This window comes from Castanea sativa, chromosome 9 (genome assembly GCF_040712315.1).
Source record: "Castanea sativa cultivar Marrone di Chiusa Pesio chromosome 9, ASM4071231v1".
In the NCBI taxonomy this organism is placed as follows: Eukaryota; Viridiplantae; Streptophyta; class Magnoliopsida; order Fagales; family Fagaceae; genus Castanea; species Castanea sativa.
This window is the reverse complement of record NC_134021.1, coordinates 30965440-30981127: the sequence shown is the minus strand read 5'-3', so window position 1 is coordinate 30981127 and position 15688 is coordinate 30965440. Positions and strand designations below refer to the sequence as shown.

The following is a 15688-nucleotide window of genomic DNA, read 5'->3' as shown; positions in this document are numbered from 1 at the left end:
TGCTTCCATTTCATTCTTTTATTTTAAAGTATTTAAACAAAATTATTTAATTTAATTACATTCCATTTATTTTCTTTATTTAAAAACATTACAGTTCATTTTATTCATTCTTGGTCTCTCGTTAACTTCCAAAGAGTTAGGGAGTCGGTAGAGATAATCCAAGAAATTAAAATAAAAAGATTCTCGATTCGAAGTTGCCAGTTGGGATTGGAAGTTGGGCTTGCCTCAGCCACCTTAAATATTGGGCAGTTCGGTCACTTGCCCGCGGGCAGCTCAACAAGTATCTTTTAATTTTTAAAGTTTTAGTAAAAAAAGTACGTGTAATCAATAATTATCACTGATCAGAGAATTCTACAAAAGCAAGCAACCCCCTTCTGATTTTGTCAGAAAACAAAACCAAAGGAGGTTAAGGGGAATACAGAAATTCTTTCTTCCCTTCCTTTCATTCTTTCTTAATTATTATAACAGCAGAATCTGCCCGATTCCCTTTGGTAACAAAATACAATTCTTCGGATTTTTATTTTATCTACTGCTGGGGATGCGGGCAGGTTTGTATGTAAATAATAAGTAAAAAAAATCTATAGTCTGATAGAAGAATCGTTCATATTCATATATACATATTTTTTGTTGTTGTTGTGTGTATATATATATTTTTAAAGAAAACAAATCAACAGCACAAGTTGTTGTTTGTTGTGTTTAGTTTCTGAGATGGGTCTGTTGGCTGATTCACAAGAGGGTGGAGGAAAAGGAAGTTCATGGGTTGGAGGTGGTGTTATTAATAGTTTGATTAGAAGGAAGCAGGTGGATTCTGTTCATGCAAGCTCTTCAGGTCACCAATTGGCCAAGGCCTTGTCTGTTCCTCATTTAATTGCAATTGGTAATTCCTTTTCTTTCTAATCTATTTTTTTTTTATTATTATTATATGTTTTATTTCAATTTTGGGGGCCTTTCTCTTTATGGGTTTCATCTTAGGTTTTTGTCCTTGGGTCAATGAATAAACATTTATTCAATCAAATGGGAAATTCAACACATACATCACAATCAGCAAAATCTGTAAATACATGATACCTTTTCTATAGTTGCCTAAAAAACAAAAAACAAAAAAAGATTCTTGTTACTATGAGAATTCCCCCTTTTTATTTCATTTTTTTTATAAATACAGTCTTCAACTCAAAACTCAGCCTCACATGTTGCCTTGATTATTCTAATTCTTTTTTTTTTTAATATAATTTTTATTTTTATAAGCTTGTATGCTGATTTTTTTTGATAAGTAATAAAGCTTTATTAGAAAAATAAGGAAATCCAAAAAAAAAATTGATAACCATTTCAATCCTTTTTTTAGATTGTAATTTATCTACTTTTAACATTTGGTCTTTTGGTTAGGAGTCTATTGAATTTTGAGTTCACAGCTTACTGTTGAATTCTTATACAATATGATTAGGAGTTGGCTCAACCATTGGAGCTGGAGTGTATATTCTTGTGGGAACGGTTGCTAGAGAGCATGCTGGACCGGCTCTCACCATTTCCTTTCTAATAGCTGGAATAGCAGCTGCTCTTTCGGCTTTTTGCTATGCAGAGCTTGCAAGCCGTTGTCCATCTGCTGGGAGTGCCTATCATTATTCATACATATGTGTTGGCGAAGGGTACTTTGATACAGCTTTTTTAATCATTTGACTGCTCTTTGGTTATCATTTCAAAGGTTCCTTTTTTTTCTTAAAAAAACTTATCAAAGGATATTTTACTTGATAGTAAGTGCGCTTGAATATCACTTATTTTGTTGAAAATAAAAAAAAATAAAAAAAATTTTCTGCAACACTGTTCACTCGTTTAAGACGTGCAAAACACACAGACGCAGACGTGAGTCAAAGATGCGCAATACAAATGGAGCCAGTAAACCTTTTCAATCAAAAGCTATTATTTTTAGATTAATTAATTTCTGGCAATGGACGCCTGGAGTTGTTGACTTCAAGAATTTCGATGATATGATTATTGTAAAATGAACATTCTTCACCACTTAATCTACTTATCAAAGAAAAAAAAAAGACTTTTGACATACCTTCTGTTGGTGATTTGGGACTGTGGACTGTTGTTTTGTGCAGCGTTGCTTGGTTGATTGGTTGGGCCTTGATACTGGAATACACAATAGGTGGTGCTGCTGTTGCTCGTGGCATATCTCCAAATCTGGTGCAGTAAATTTCCGTGTCTTTAAAATGTTTAATTTTGACATTGGGATGTCTTCATTGAACTTAAATCAATTGTTAATGTTTCTACTAAGCTAAAATTGGTTAGTCATGCTTGTTTTTTTTAAGATTCTCCAACACAATTTCTTGATTTAGATTTATTTGCTCTAAGTCATGTTGTTATTTGCCACCAACTTCATTATAGATACAAATAGATATGTAGGAAGTTCTTCTTAGATACTAGGAAATGAACAGATGTGGGCAATATTTACATGAAACTGCTCAAATCATGGTGAGACAAAACGTGGAAAGTGATGCCATTTTTATCTTCATCTTTTTTCTATGTATTATTCATCATTGAAGGGAAGAAACTGTAGATTATTGGGCTTGAAAATAGTGATTTTTTTTTTTTGTATATTGATTCCCATCCATATGACTAAATTAATAAAGTAAGATGGACACTCAATGTACATCTTTGTATTTATTATGGATAAAAAAAAAAAAAATTTGGTAAAGTGATTCTAGCATCATTAGCTTTGTCCTTGAGATTTCCGAAGTCTTGAAAATCCAAACGCTTAACCATTTGCCATCTGCTAGAAATGAAACAATTATGAAATAAATAAGCCTGTACAAGATTCAATTTGTATAATGTTGCATTGATTCTCATTTTAAATGCATGGTAGAAGGATGGTTGGCAGGTTCTCCTTTGATTTTAATGGTCTGGTCTAATCAAAGTCAATATCTCACAAGGAATAAGGTGTCAATCAAGTACACTACCATTACAACACATAGATAGAATGAAGCTTTGGTCTTTTCTTTTCCTTCATTTCTTTTCTCTCTTTTGTTTCTCTTTTAAATTTCAGAATTTCTCTGGCTTTTTTGACAATTGTTATGGCTAGAATTGGAGGATGTACCTTTGTTTCTTATCTGAATTCTAGTTAAAGATTATAGATGAATGGTCTGCTTTATTATTACAATATGTATTTTGTTGTTTCCTTTCTTTTTCTAGGCTTTGCTTTTTGGAGGCGGCAATAGTTTGCCTGCTATTATAGCCCGTCATCAAATTCCTGGGCTTGATATCGTCGTTGACCCATGTGCAGCAATTCTAGTATTTATTGTTACTGGGCTATTATGCGTTGGAATCAAGGAGGTATATACATGTGTATCTTTTCTTTTCTTTTCTTTTTTTAAATTTCCGTATTTTCCTTTTTTTCCAAATAGCTTTCTCCCATTTTAAGAAATTATTTTCTTCATCTTGAATGCTTAAAATTTTGCAGAGCACACAGGCACAAGTCATTGTCACTACAGCAAATGTATGTGCTATGAGTTTTGTCATAATAGCAGGTGGTTACTTGGGATTCAAAACTGGATGGGCTGGTTATGAACTTCCAACAGGGTACTTCCTGTCCCTGCTTGTATATTTACTCGGATGTGATGCGATTTCTTAAATTAAGTTCTCTCCCCCTCACCCCAAAATAAAAAAATTCATTAATTTGATAGGTATTTTCCCTTTGGGGTTGATGGGATGCTTGCTGGTTCTGCAACAGTCTTCTTTGCATACATTGGTTTTGATTCAGTTGCCAGCACTGCTGAGGAGGTATGGATGTGTTTTTGTTTGCACATATGTTTTGTCATTGGTAAAGGGGTTTAATTACTTCAGGGGATTTCAATGTTTACAATCATGTCTTTGATTGACCCAACAGGTGAAGAATCCTCAACGAGATTTGCCTCTTGGGATTGGAGCTTCTTTGTTTCTTTGTTGTGCATTATATATGATGGTCTCTGTCGTAGTTGTTGGTTTAGTACCTTATTATGCAATGGATCCCGACACCCCCATCTCCTCCGCATTTGCTAGCCATGGGATGCAATGGGCAGCGTGAGTGTATATTTTAGTTTAAATTCCTTGGTATGTTGAATTCTTTATAATTTTTTGGCAAGTAGGATGTTGTAGCCTGAAAAGGCGTCTTTGCTTGTGATTACAGTTACATAATAACTGTTGGAACTATTACTGCTCTCTGCTCAACGTTATTGGGTTCCATTCTTCCTCAGGTATATAAGTGAAATCCTCCCTTTGTCTTCATTTAGTTTACAGAGTGTTAAGCGACCATATTTATGGTTCACATATCTGATTACTTTGATGAATTTAAGCGGACTTGCTAAAATTGTTCATGTTAGTTGGTTCTAGCATCTAGAACTTGTTAGGGATAAAAAATGAAGTCTTTGATATAAGTTTTGTTCATGGTCTGGGTTCTTTGTGTTGTTAAAATAAGAGTGTTCTGGGTTTGATAAGTTGACTTTAACACACAAAATATTATTTATATATAAAGAAGTACAGTGATATTATTGTTTTGCCCCTCGTTTATACCCATAACACTCCCTCTCAAGCTGGAGAGTATATATCATACAATCCCAGCTTATGACATAATAAACCCAAATGAGTCTTGCATAAAGCTTTGGTAAACATATCAGCAACTTGGACTCTTGTAGAAATATATGGAGTAGCAATTACGCCATCTTCTACTTTCTCTTGAGCGATATGACAATCTACTTCTATATGCTTGGTTCGCTCATGGAGCACAAGATTGGAGGCAATGTGAATTGCTGCTTGTTATCACAATGCATAGTCATAGGCACCTTCACAACAAATTTTAATTCCTTAAGTATATGCTTAATCCACATAAGCTCACATGATGTGTGTGCCTTGGCTTTATACTCAACCTTTGCACTAGATCTAGCAACAACAATTTGTTTCTTACTTTTCCAAGTAATTAGGTTTCCTCCCAGAAAAGTGCAATACCCAGTAGTGGATTTTCTATCTAACAGTGATCCTATCCAATCGGCATCAGTATAGGCTGGCTTGTAGCTATAGATGACCGTTAGCTTTATACAAAAGTCCATGGCTTGGATGTGCTTTAAGTTATCACACAATTCGAATAATTGCCTCCAGATGTGGAAGGTGAGGATCTTTCATATACTGGCTCAAAACACTGATTGCAAATGATATATCTAGGCGAGTGATTGTGAGATAATTTAGTTTACCAACCAGACGACGATATCTCTCAAGATTAGATATCAGCTCCCCTTCATGTTCGTACAATTGACATTAGTTTCCATAAGGGTCTGCACTGGTTTAGATCCTAACAAGCTAGTTTCTTCCAAAATATCCAACACGTACTTTCTTTGTGATAAACTAATGCCTTCTTTAGATTGTGCTACCTCAATACCTATGGTATAACGAAGTTTACCTAGATCCTTAGTTCAAAAGGAGTTCTGAAGGTATCTTTTCAAATCATCAATACCCTTTTTGTCATCACCAGTGATTATAATATTAACATATACTATCAACAAAATCTTTTTTCTTGCAGAGGTATGAGAAAACACAAAGTGATCAGAGTGGCAATGTCAAAATTCAAACTTTTACACTACTTCACTGAATTTACCAAACCAAGCCATAGGATATTGATTAAGATCATAGATGGCCTTATGCAACCTACACACTTTTCCAGACTCCCCTCGAGCAACAAAACCCAGGTGGTTACTCCATATATACATCTTCCTTCAAAGCAGCATTCAATAAGGCATTTTTAATGTTTAACCGAAACTGTGGCCAACCCAAATTAGCAGCCAAGTAGATCAAAATCCTGACAGAAGAAATTTAGCAATAGACAAGAATGTCTCTGCACAGTCGATGCCATATGTATAGGTATACCCTTTAGCAACCAAGTGACCCTTCAAATGCTCAATAAAACCATCAGGTAAGTACTTCACAGTATACACCTAATGACACCCAACAGTAGTTTTCCCTGTATCTCAATAAAAGAGCCTTGTTTCCATTTAGTATTTCCAAGGTGCATTGTTGCTTTGATTTAAAAGCCATGCAGATGAGGAATTGGTATAGAACAGATCTAGAAACCTGTCTAGATTGCCTTATTCAGAAATGGTTAGTGTTAGGAAAATTATGATGTTAGGAATTGGGATTCTAGAGGAAAGGGTTTTATGTTAGTTTAATTTAGAATATGGTGGGGTTTTGGAGGCAAAAATTTCAAGAATAGTTAATGGATTAATTGATGGCTTGAGTAGAGGGAAAATTTTCATTTCATGTGTTACATTGACTTTTCTCACATGCTTTTTTAAATTTTATTTTATTATTTTTTAAATTTCTTGTATATTTCTCTTAAGACCCCCACCTAGTATGGGCTGAGTTCCTTTCTGCTTGTTTATCTTCTCAAATGTTTCATTGCTTTTATTACAAATGAGGTTTTTTTTTTTTTTTTCCCTCCCTCTCTTCCTGCCTGATGAGATATAAATTTCTTCCATCTTTCTGTGTTTCTCAGCCACGGATTCTGATGGCTATGGCTAGAGATGGATTGCTGCCGCCATTTTTCTCAGAGGTTAATATAAAGACTCAAGTTCCTATGAAGGGCACAATAGTGACTGGGATTGGTGCTGCAATCTTAGCATTCATTATGGATGTTTCACAGCTGGCAGGGATGGTGAGTTAACTTCTGTGATCACCTTTCTCAAAGTAGTGATGGTAGTGTAATTAACTTATGTGCTTCATAGTTGTGGGTTACTAGACAGGGCCTCTGCATCAGGGTGGAAAATGGGGCATGGTAATTCTGATCCTTAATATTGTTCAAATCCAATGTTGCAGCCAGGATTTCAAGGTTGGAAGGGAAAAAGCAATTGTGATGATGCAAAAATATGTGGGGTTTTTTTTTTTGGGAGGAGGGTTGGAGGGGGGGGGGGGGGGGAATTAAAAATATTGTAACAGTTGTGAGGTGGAGACAATAGCTCTCTTAACCATGTATGTTGCTTCTTCCCTGATTACATTTATCAATGGCTGTTTAGGAAATTTGTTGTTTTAATACTTGGGAGTGGACAGAAATCCAATTGGAGAGGCCCTTGTTTTCAACTATACCAATATGTTTCAATTCCAGAAAGCCTTTGTTTTGTTGGGAAAAAAAAAATCCCTTAAATGTGTGTCAATGTTAACAAGGCATAATGTAGATTACTCTGCTGAATGGATTTGTTGGGCTCCTGAATAGCCTCTGAGATTAGTTGAAGAATGGAAATTTGAAAATGCTGTCTAAAGCATGATAAGAGTGATTCGTTATTGTATACTGAGTTGTTGGTTTCTGCTTTTTATATGCAGGTCAGTGTGGGCACACTTCTTGCATTTACCATGGTAGCAATATCTGTATTGATACTCAGATATGTCCCGCCAGACGAGGTGCCATTGCCTTCATCTCTTCAGGGGTCAATTGATTCAGTATCATTAGAATATGGAAAGAGTGGCCAGGGCAGAAATGGAGAACAATCTAAAGTTAAGGTTGGCACTTCTATGGTTGATGATAAACCTTTACTTGTCAAAGAGGATGCATCAGGTGATTATCCTCTTACTGCAAAACATCTATTTCTAGGTAACTGTAAGTTACTCACCTGCACCCACTTTTCTGTCTTATGCATGCTGGGCATCCTTTCTGTAAGTTACACCCTGTCCACTATATCAATCTCTGGCATTTTTATGATGGAGCCAACCTGAGATACATTAGTCCAGCAAATACATTTAAAAAATATCCAAGTATAAATATTCCTGCATCGATTTTGATTCTAAACAATTAGAACGCTAAGTTTTGTTGGCTTAATGAGAGCTTACACACCTGTTTTCATGATTTAGTCTCTTTTCAATAAAATTATTCTTGCCTCTAAAGAAGAAGAAGAAGCCATTTTATAGAGTCTGTAATGTATGTCCTCCATGGACTTGGTCCAAATTAAATGAACTAGAGATTTTCCAAGATTTCCATATTTTGGGGATTTGTTGGGTGGCTACTAGATGCATATCTGGACTAGAATCCACACAATTTTATGCCTTACTTTCTGTCATCTAGAACCTGCTTTAATGGTTTTCTTTTTTTCTTTTTCTTTTGCGTTGATTGCCAGACATATTAAATGAGGAAAACAGGCGGAAAATTGCTGGTTGGACCATAATGCTTACATGTGTTGGGGCTTTTCTCCTTACATACGCAGCTTCAAATGTGGCCCTTCCCAGGTGGGTTTAGCTGCAGATTATCTTAGAACATTATTTTCATGGAAGTGAAACTTTGTGATTACACAATCGAATTTATTGAAGCTTTCTCCTGATATAGAATCCAGAGAAAACAGTTTAGTTTCTCACAAGATGATAATGCCATTTGTTCTAGAAGTGTAAGCTATTAGGCTTAACACTTCTCCTGCACTAGCTTGTATTCCCATGCAATACATAGATTATTTTTATCTGAACTATTTTATTACTTATCAAAAAAGAAAAAAAAATACACAGGTTATTATTCATATCAATTTTGTATTTGTATAGATATAGTTTTAAAAAATCAAGATTCAACCCCCCCCCCCCCCCCTGATGCACTATAGCAAATCTATAAGGTCATAGATTAAAAGCTCCTGGATTACCCGATAACTAGTTCTGGCAGGTGGGGTTAGTTGCCCATAGGAGTTTGATTAACCATGAGAATTGTTGTACAATATACTCTGCGTCGTGCAATTAATATGAGTAAAGTTCTCCTGTCCTGAAAAGATTAAAAAAAAAATCTAATTTGAAATGAGGAATTGAATGAATTTATGGAGAGAATTTGTTTTTCTTACAAATTTTTAATCTCTGTTAATTTTATTGTCATTAATTAATAATTTGTGTATATAACAATCATATTAGAATTACTTTGTTAATATTTAATTTTAAAAAGTACAAATGGGGGATGATTGATGCAATTTAACTAAGATTATAAAATATATATATATATATATATATATATATATATATATATATATATGAAAAGAGAGGAATATGATTGGAAGAATGCTTTGATGCATAGCAAAAGGGTAGTTTGAATGTTTGATGGTTTCTTAGGCTTTGTTGCTTCAATGATGGTATGACTTAGGTTACCAAAATTGTAAAATAATAGTTGGAGATATTAATTGTTAATGACAAAAAGCTAGAGCATAATTGATGCCAATGGAGTGTTTTGATTCAAAATTGTTTGCAAGCAGTTCATGCTTTGGAAATAGAGTTATTCCTCCTATAAAATAAGCTTGTGGCTTGGTTGCGTAAAATGATTTCAGCCATTGATGACAATGAGTGGCATCCTGTGACCATCCTCCTTACCTTGGTTGATCTTTTTGGTTAGGTTGATCTTTTTGGATTAACCATCTCAACAGGTCTCAGCTTGCATCAATAATAATAAATGATATTCGAACGTGATATTAAACCCTACTAGGGTAGAACGCTAAGTGAAAAGCAATGTAATTCCCTTTCAAAGGAGCATGACACATGGAAGAAACTCAAGCAATCACAGGTTTAGTTTTGGCTATTATATATATGGAAAATCTATGGTACTTCTTTGTTTTCTGAGGATATGGTACTCACTATAGTAATAACCATGTAATTTTAGGTGTTTTAATCTTCATAATTCCTTTATAAATGTTAAGAAAATGATGAGATTAAAATGCCTAAGAAATATACAATTCTGATCTAAGTGGGTACCAATACTACAAAGGGACCATAGAAGAATATATAGACCAAAGACATTGTATTTTTTAGTCATAGGGAGGGTTATGATTTGAAGACAGGTTGTCCTACTTTGATATCATGGGCAGTTTCTGGGTTTCCTAAAAGATTACATTAGAAAATGGTAATTTTTACCAATTATAATACAGGATTTGTTAAGGATTCTGAGTGTGTAAAAGCGTGTGTTAGAGAGAGAGGTGAATGAAAAGTTTATGTCACAGACCACACACACAAGAATTTTTCTGCATTTTTAGCTTTAGTTTTATTGTGTTAAATTTTCTTAACATTTGTTTAATTGAATTGCAGTTCTCTTCGTTTCTCATTGTGCGGTGTTGGTGGTACTCTTCTTCTATCTGGTCTGATTGTGCTGACCTGTATAGATCAGGATGATGCGAGGCATAGCTTTGGGCATACAGGAGGTATGCTTGACATTTTAACCTATGCAGTTGAGAACGTGACAAAGTTAACTTATACTTAAGAACATATTGGATATCAATGTTTGTACACAAATTAGCGATGCGTATAGCCTATGGATTGAATATGTTCACGATGTTAAAAACAGTATCAAGTTCCCCCCCCCCCCCTCCCCTAGGATATTCTCTTGATCTATCTATAGTTAACGTATGTGGTTTGTGTTAATTATCTGTGTCTATTAGACATTTATCCTAATAGGAGCAAAGATGTAATACAGAGACATGAATACACATTGGAATCCATATCACTATTTGTTTGCCAAAACAAGTGTTTTTAGAAATTTAATTCTTGATTTGGTCTAATATTTGGCTTATTAAGCATACATGGGGGACCTATATGCTACGCTTTATAAAGTTAATAAAAAATTAGCACCAAATGTAAATTTTAATTTAATGTTTTTTATTATTTCAAACTCATAGAAGTTGGCTATATGGTGGAAAATAACTTGATGTATTGACTATTTTTTCTCTATTACATGTCAATTGATCTCTTTTCAGGTTTCATTTGCCCGTTTGTGCCACTACTACCTATTGCTTGCATTCTCATCAACATGTACTTACTGGTTAATCTTGGGTGAGTAGCCAACTTGTTTGCTGTTCATAATTAATTTAGACCATCAAGTTCTTTTTTTGGTTTGCTCTATCATGGAATTATTTTGACTTTGTCTGGAGAGAGGTGAATTTCATCCTGAAACCGTTTGTTCTTTTTTTATTGGTTGAATTAAAACAAGTGAAAACAGTGTGCCATCTGTGTTGACAGGAATTCCTATTATGTAATCATAGATCTCATCCTCTTGCCTTCTTTTGTGAACAAATAAAGCATTAGATTAAGTTAGTTTTTGTGATGAAAATGCTGGTTTATAAATGCTGTCTTGCACTTGGATCAACCAAAATAGATATTAAGTAAATAAATAAAGACAGATTATCAGTATAATGAGGGTGAGAATAAGTAACAGGAATGCTTTTGCTCATGTAGTGGGTAACCTAAGTGAGAGAGCCAGTATATTCATGTTGTTTCTTTTGAAAGGAGTTTACAGAAATTTATTTTATTTTCTTTCACAAAGCTGCCAAATCTGTAATTTTCTAATTCCTATTCTTATGTTTATTATGATGTGTTTTGTGTTTTGTCAGAACTGCCACCTGGGCCCGTGTTTCTATATGGCTGATAATAGGAGTACTGGTTTATGTATTTTATGGCCGAACACACAGCTCCTTGCGTCATGCAGTTTACGTGCCTGCAGCTCATGCTGATGAAATCTACAGCATTTCTGTGAGCAGTGTGGCCTAACTTCAACTGTGGAATGCTGTTTCAACCCTGTATATGAAGGGTCCTCAGTGACCATGTATTATAGAAGAATCTCTTTGTTGTATGCTTGAAATCTTAGACAGTTTATTCTTTTACTTCTCATTGTTCGTTACGTTAAATATTATTGTAAAACGGACTGAGATACCAGTCTCTCATTTGTATTATAGCTATCATAGGCGGGTGGATAGGGCCATGTTCAAATAATGTAAATTTTCTGCAAATGAACTATATTTATCAAAAAAGGAAAAAAAAATTGCAAATGGATTCCTTTTGTAGTCAGTATCTCGCATGGAGTCTTTCTTTGTTCTTTATTGCATGGAAAGCAGATTTCAAAAAACAACCATGAAAAATGGAAAGCAGATTGCCTTTACGTTGTTTAATGCTCCCACCTCCATAAAATCCGAGTCCACAAACCCTAAACATGAGACAACCCTAAACATAAGACAACGTAATAGCCGGGCTTCTACTTCTCCTGCGACAGTTTCAGCTAATTCATTCTCTCGCTTTCTTTAGCACTCCTCGTTTGCCACAATTGAGAAATCAAGGTTAAACTTTTTCTTTTGCTAAATTTTTTATTGATTTCTAGGTTTTAGTTCGATAATCCTTGACAATTTACGTTGTGATAGATCAATACCAAACCCTCAGAGAGAGAGAGAGATAATTAAGGAGTTGTTGAGGGCGAAACTTTCCATTTGACAAGTATAGTAATTGGAGAGGCTAAAACCGAGACTCAACGTTGTGCTTAAAACACAGCCTAAAAGCTATCAGTGAGGTTTTGAAAGATCACTTTTTTATATTTTACACCTAGGTTTCAACAAGGATCATAAGAAGGTCCAACATGTTTCCTATAGCAAAATGGGTTTGCACAAAGGGAAAAGCCCACCACAACAAAGAAATAGTCCAGCAATGAAAACACTCCAACGGTAAAGTAAAACAGAACTGGATAAGCCTCCAGCTGTCAGTGGTTATACATATTAAGGAAAGTATCTATATCACCAAACTCTTGTGTATCATTGGAAGGATCTTGTGAAAATTCCTCTTCCATCATTGTGGGTGCAACGCAGGTTTTAGGGAGTACGTCTCGGCTGAGTGGACCAAGGCGAAGAAAAGAACAGAGTCGTCACCTAAATTAGGTCTAGGAACCATATACATAGCACCCTTACGTGGAAAGACTGATCTTACTAGCAAAGTATGGGTTCAGAGTTTAGATATGGCTTAGGAAGGTGTTGGGCACCCAAGACCGCCCGACCTGAGGGTCGACTTTCACTCATTGTGTCTTACATCTTAATTCTATTAAAGGCATGTTCAATATTGTATTCTATACTCACGCATACAATAACATTCACCTAGCAATCAACATGACATTTTTATCCCAAAACCCTAACATACATCTATCATGGTCTCTCATCACATCATAAACCCTAGCATGCTCTTATTGACATTTCATATCATATCTCATCCAAGGTAGCAAATAAATCATGACAGAAACATAGACATTTTAAGATCAAACAAACATATTTTCATATTCAAGAAAAAGCATTGCAAATATACATTCATGTTCATCAAATTAAGAGCATAGTCAAATAAATGCATGTTCATATGGATGCATGACTCACCTTATTGCATCATAACACCTATGTATCAATGCATGTTCATATCGTATGCATGTCCATGACAAAACAAAGAAAGAATTGAAAAGAAACCTTAATCTAACATGTGAAGAACAAACAAACAAACAAACAAACAGAGACTAATAAGCATAAAACAGGGCAAAACAGAAGTATATGATATAAACAGGATAAAGAAACAAAAGCAAAAAGGTTGAATTAGGGTTTCTGAACACGAGTATGTGTGCACATACATAAGGGTTGCAAACGCAGCCCATTATGCATACTTCAAGTATGAGTGTGCATGTAGAAGGCATGCGTACACATACTCACCCTAAACCCTAACCCAGAAAAGCAAGAACATAAATATAGCAAAAATAAATCTAACAACCTAATATGCTTTAAGACATAAAACAGAGAAAACCTAGACTTGAACAGGCATGCTATATCACAAATAAACAAGGAAAACAAAGAAAAATAAGAATTAAAACAAGGAAAGAAAGGAAAAAAGACTGAGAACATATACCTTAAACACAAAGCTCTTTGGCTTGATTTTGACCATTTCCCTCAATTAAATCTGTTCACAATCAAATATAAAAGTGATTAGTAATCTTAAAACTCGAAGATTAAGGCCCGAAAAGACCCCAATCAGAAAATATTGACTTGGGGATGTTTTGTGAAAAACTCCCTCTATAATTCACTATTTCTAGTGAATCTTATGTTTTTCATTAGGATTTTTTTATGTGTTTTGAAAATGTACCATGTATGGCTTTTTATATTGAGAAAATGAGGGTTTGGAACAGCACCTAGATAATGTGAGAGTTGTTCCAAACCTTAGCTTTAATGCAGAAAAACTTGTCTTTCATAGTTTCTGGAACCCTAGCATGCATGTGCATGCATAAAGCATGCGTACGCATGTTTGGAGCAAGTGTACACATATGCGTGTTTGCGAATGCATGCCCTAGGGTTTCTGTGGCGTTTATTTTCCAAAAATAGCTTTATTCAGTCCATGAAATATTTTCCTCAAATCAATTTTCAATCTGATTGGGCTCTAAACCAACTTTGGGCCTTAGAATTTTACTATCATTGGGGAACGGCGGCTTAAGTCATAAAGAGTACAAAATGTAGTGTTTACAATCATACTAACATAAGGGAAAAATTTTATAGTAACAAATACATTATAGCCTTCAATTGTAAAGTAATAAACAATAACAATAGGTTCCATTTTAGTAATTATAACAAATAAATAAGGAAAACTTAATATGGAATTAAGGGAGAGGAAGAGATTCTAACTAGTGTAGAAAGATCACTTTTATGCCATGCCATTGTCATGATGGTAATTGTACATATAGTGAGTAGTGAAGGCTATTCTAGTAATGTGGTAAGTAAAATGGGAAATGGAGAAAGCTATTTTTGGTTTATAGTCATTTATGTCGCAGGGATTCTTCTGCTCGAGGAGAGATGAGTATTTATGGGTAAGTGTATGAGAGATATTTATGAACTAAGAGTTAAGAGGCTTAGGGGATGTTTGGTTTAGGGGGTTTTTATCACTCATCACTCACTTTTTTTGTGGGACCCAAGTGACGTTGTTTGGTTAAGTTTTCATTTTCAATTTCTATAACTCATAACTCAAAAAAATTAGTTAGGATTGTGGAAAATGAGAACAACTTTTATTTGTTTTCAAGTTACAAGAATTGAGTTTTAGTGGCAATTTGTGTAAAAATAAGCAAATGAGTGGGACCCATTCATGAATTGTCTCATCAACAAATTAGAACACTTTAAGGCCAACAGATCTTTTTCTTTTCTTTTCTTTTCTCTTTCTTTCTTTCTTCCATACACGGACACAACGACTTCTCTTTCTTCTTTTCTCTTTCTTTCTTTCTTTCTTTATTTTTTTCTTTCTTCACTTCTCTGTATCATTGAGAAGAAAAAACTATAGAATTAAAAAAAAAAAAGGAAAATGAAATGGTCAAAGAGAGAAATGATCAGTGGGTGTGGGGTGGGTCAATGGATCTAATCTAATCTCTCTCTTTGATCCATGATGGAATTGTCAGTTCTCTCTTTCACTGATCTAAGATTGGGGATTTGATTCAAGAGAAGAATGCGATTGAAGAGGTGATTTTGTGTTCAACGTGTTTGTGAATTCATGTATGAGTGTAAAGCAAGGAGAGAGAGAGAGAGAGAGAGAGAGAGAGAGAGAGAGACGGTGGTTGTGGGTTAGGAGAAAATTGCTTTTCTCAATCGGTGTCAGAGAGAAAAAAAAAAAAAAAAAACCTTGATATGGGGTGCCAAACACAATAATATTTGAGTTAGAAGAAGATTGGGTAATAAATATGAGTTAAGAGTTATGTCAACCATTTAATGCATAATCCTAGAAGGTAGTTGCTATACCTAAAACAGCAAGATACCCTTTAAAGAGATATTACTATTTTCAATCAAATCCATGAAATAAATACTGAATATTCTCCCCCGCTAACTCCAGCAGCCGGATATCATCCAGTTGACTTCATCTACTTCAATTCCAAGCAACAACTATCTTATGATAGCTCTGACAGCTTTTT

General features: G+C 34.7%; 1 protein-coding gene across 1 annotated transcript; it reads left to right on the top strand.

The window, feature by feature from the left end:
- Window positions 1–314: 314 nt before the first annotated feature.
- LOC142609605 (cationic amino acid transporter 2, vacuolar-like) lies at window positions 315–11799 on the top strand. The gene is made up of 14 exons (XM_075781234.1): window positions 315–877; window positions 1442–1643; window positions 2100–2184; window positions 3190–3330; window positions 3458–3576; window positions 3681–3777; window positions 3884–4056; window positions 4163–4229; window positions 6515–6673; window positions 7336–7567; window positions 8124–8232; window positions 10048–10160; window positions 10713–10788; window positions 11346–11799. The coding sequence occupies exons 1-14, from the start codon at window positions 709–711 to the stop codon at window positions 11500–11502; spliced, it is 1899 nt and encodes a 632-aa protein (XP_075637349.1). The 5' UTR covers window positions 315–708; the 3' UTR covers window positions 11503–11799.
- The last annotated feature ends 3889 nt before the right edge of the window (window positions 11800–15688 follow it).

Excerpts from the sequence above, each read along its gene's own strand:
- LOC142609605 (XM_075781234.1), top strand. The coding sequence starts at position 709 with ATGGGTCTGTTGGCTGATTCACAAGAGGGTGGAGGAAAAGGAAGTTCA. Across the intron at positions 6,674-7,335 it reads TTTCACAGCTGGCAGGGATG|GTCAGTGTGGGCACACTTCT; the intron begins GTGAGTTAACTT and ends TTTTATATGCAG. Across the intron at positions 10,161-10,712 it reads TAGCTTTGGGCATACAGGAG|GTTTCATTTGCCCGTTTGTG; the intron begins GTATGCTTGACA and ends ATCTCTTTTCAG.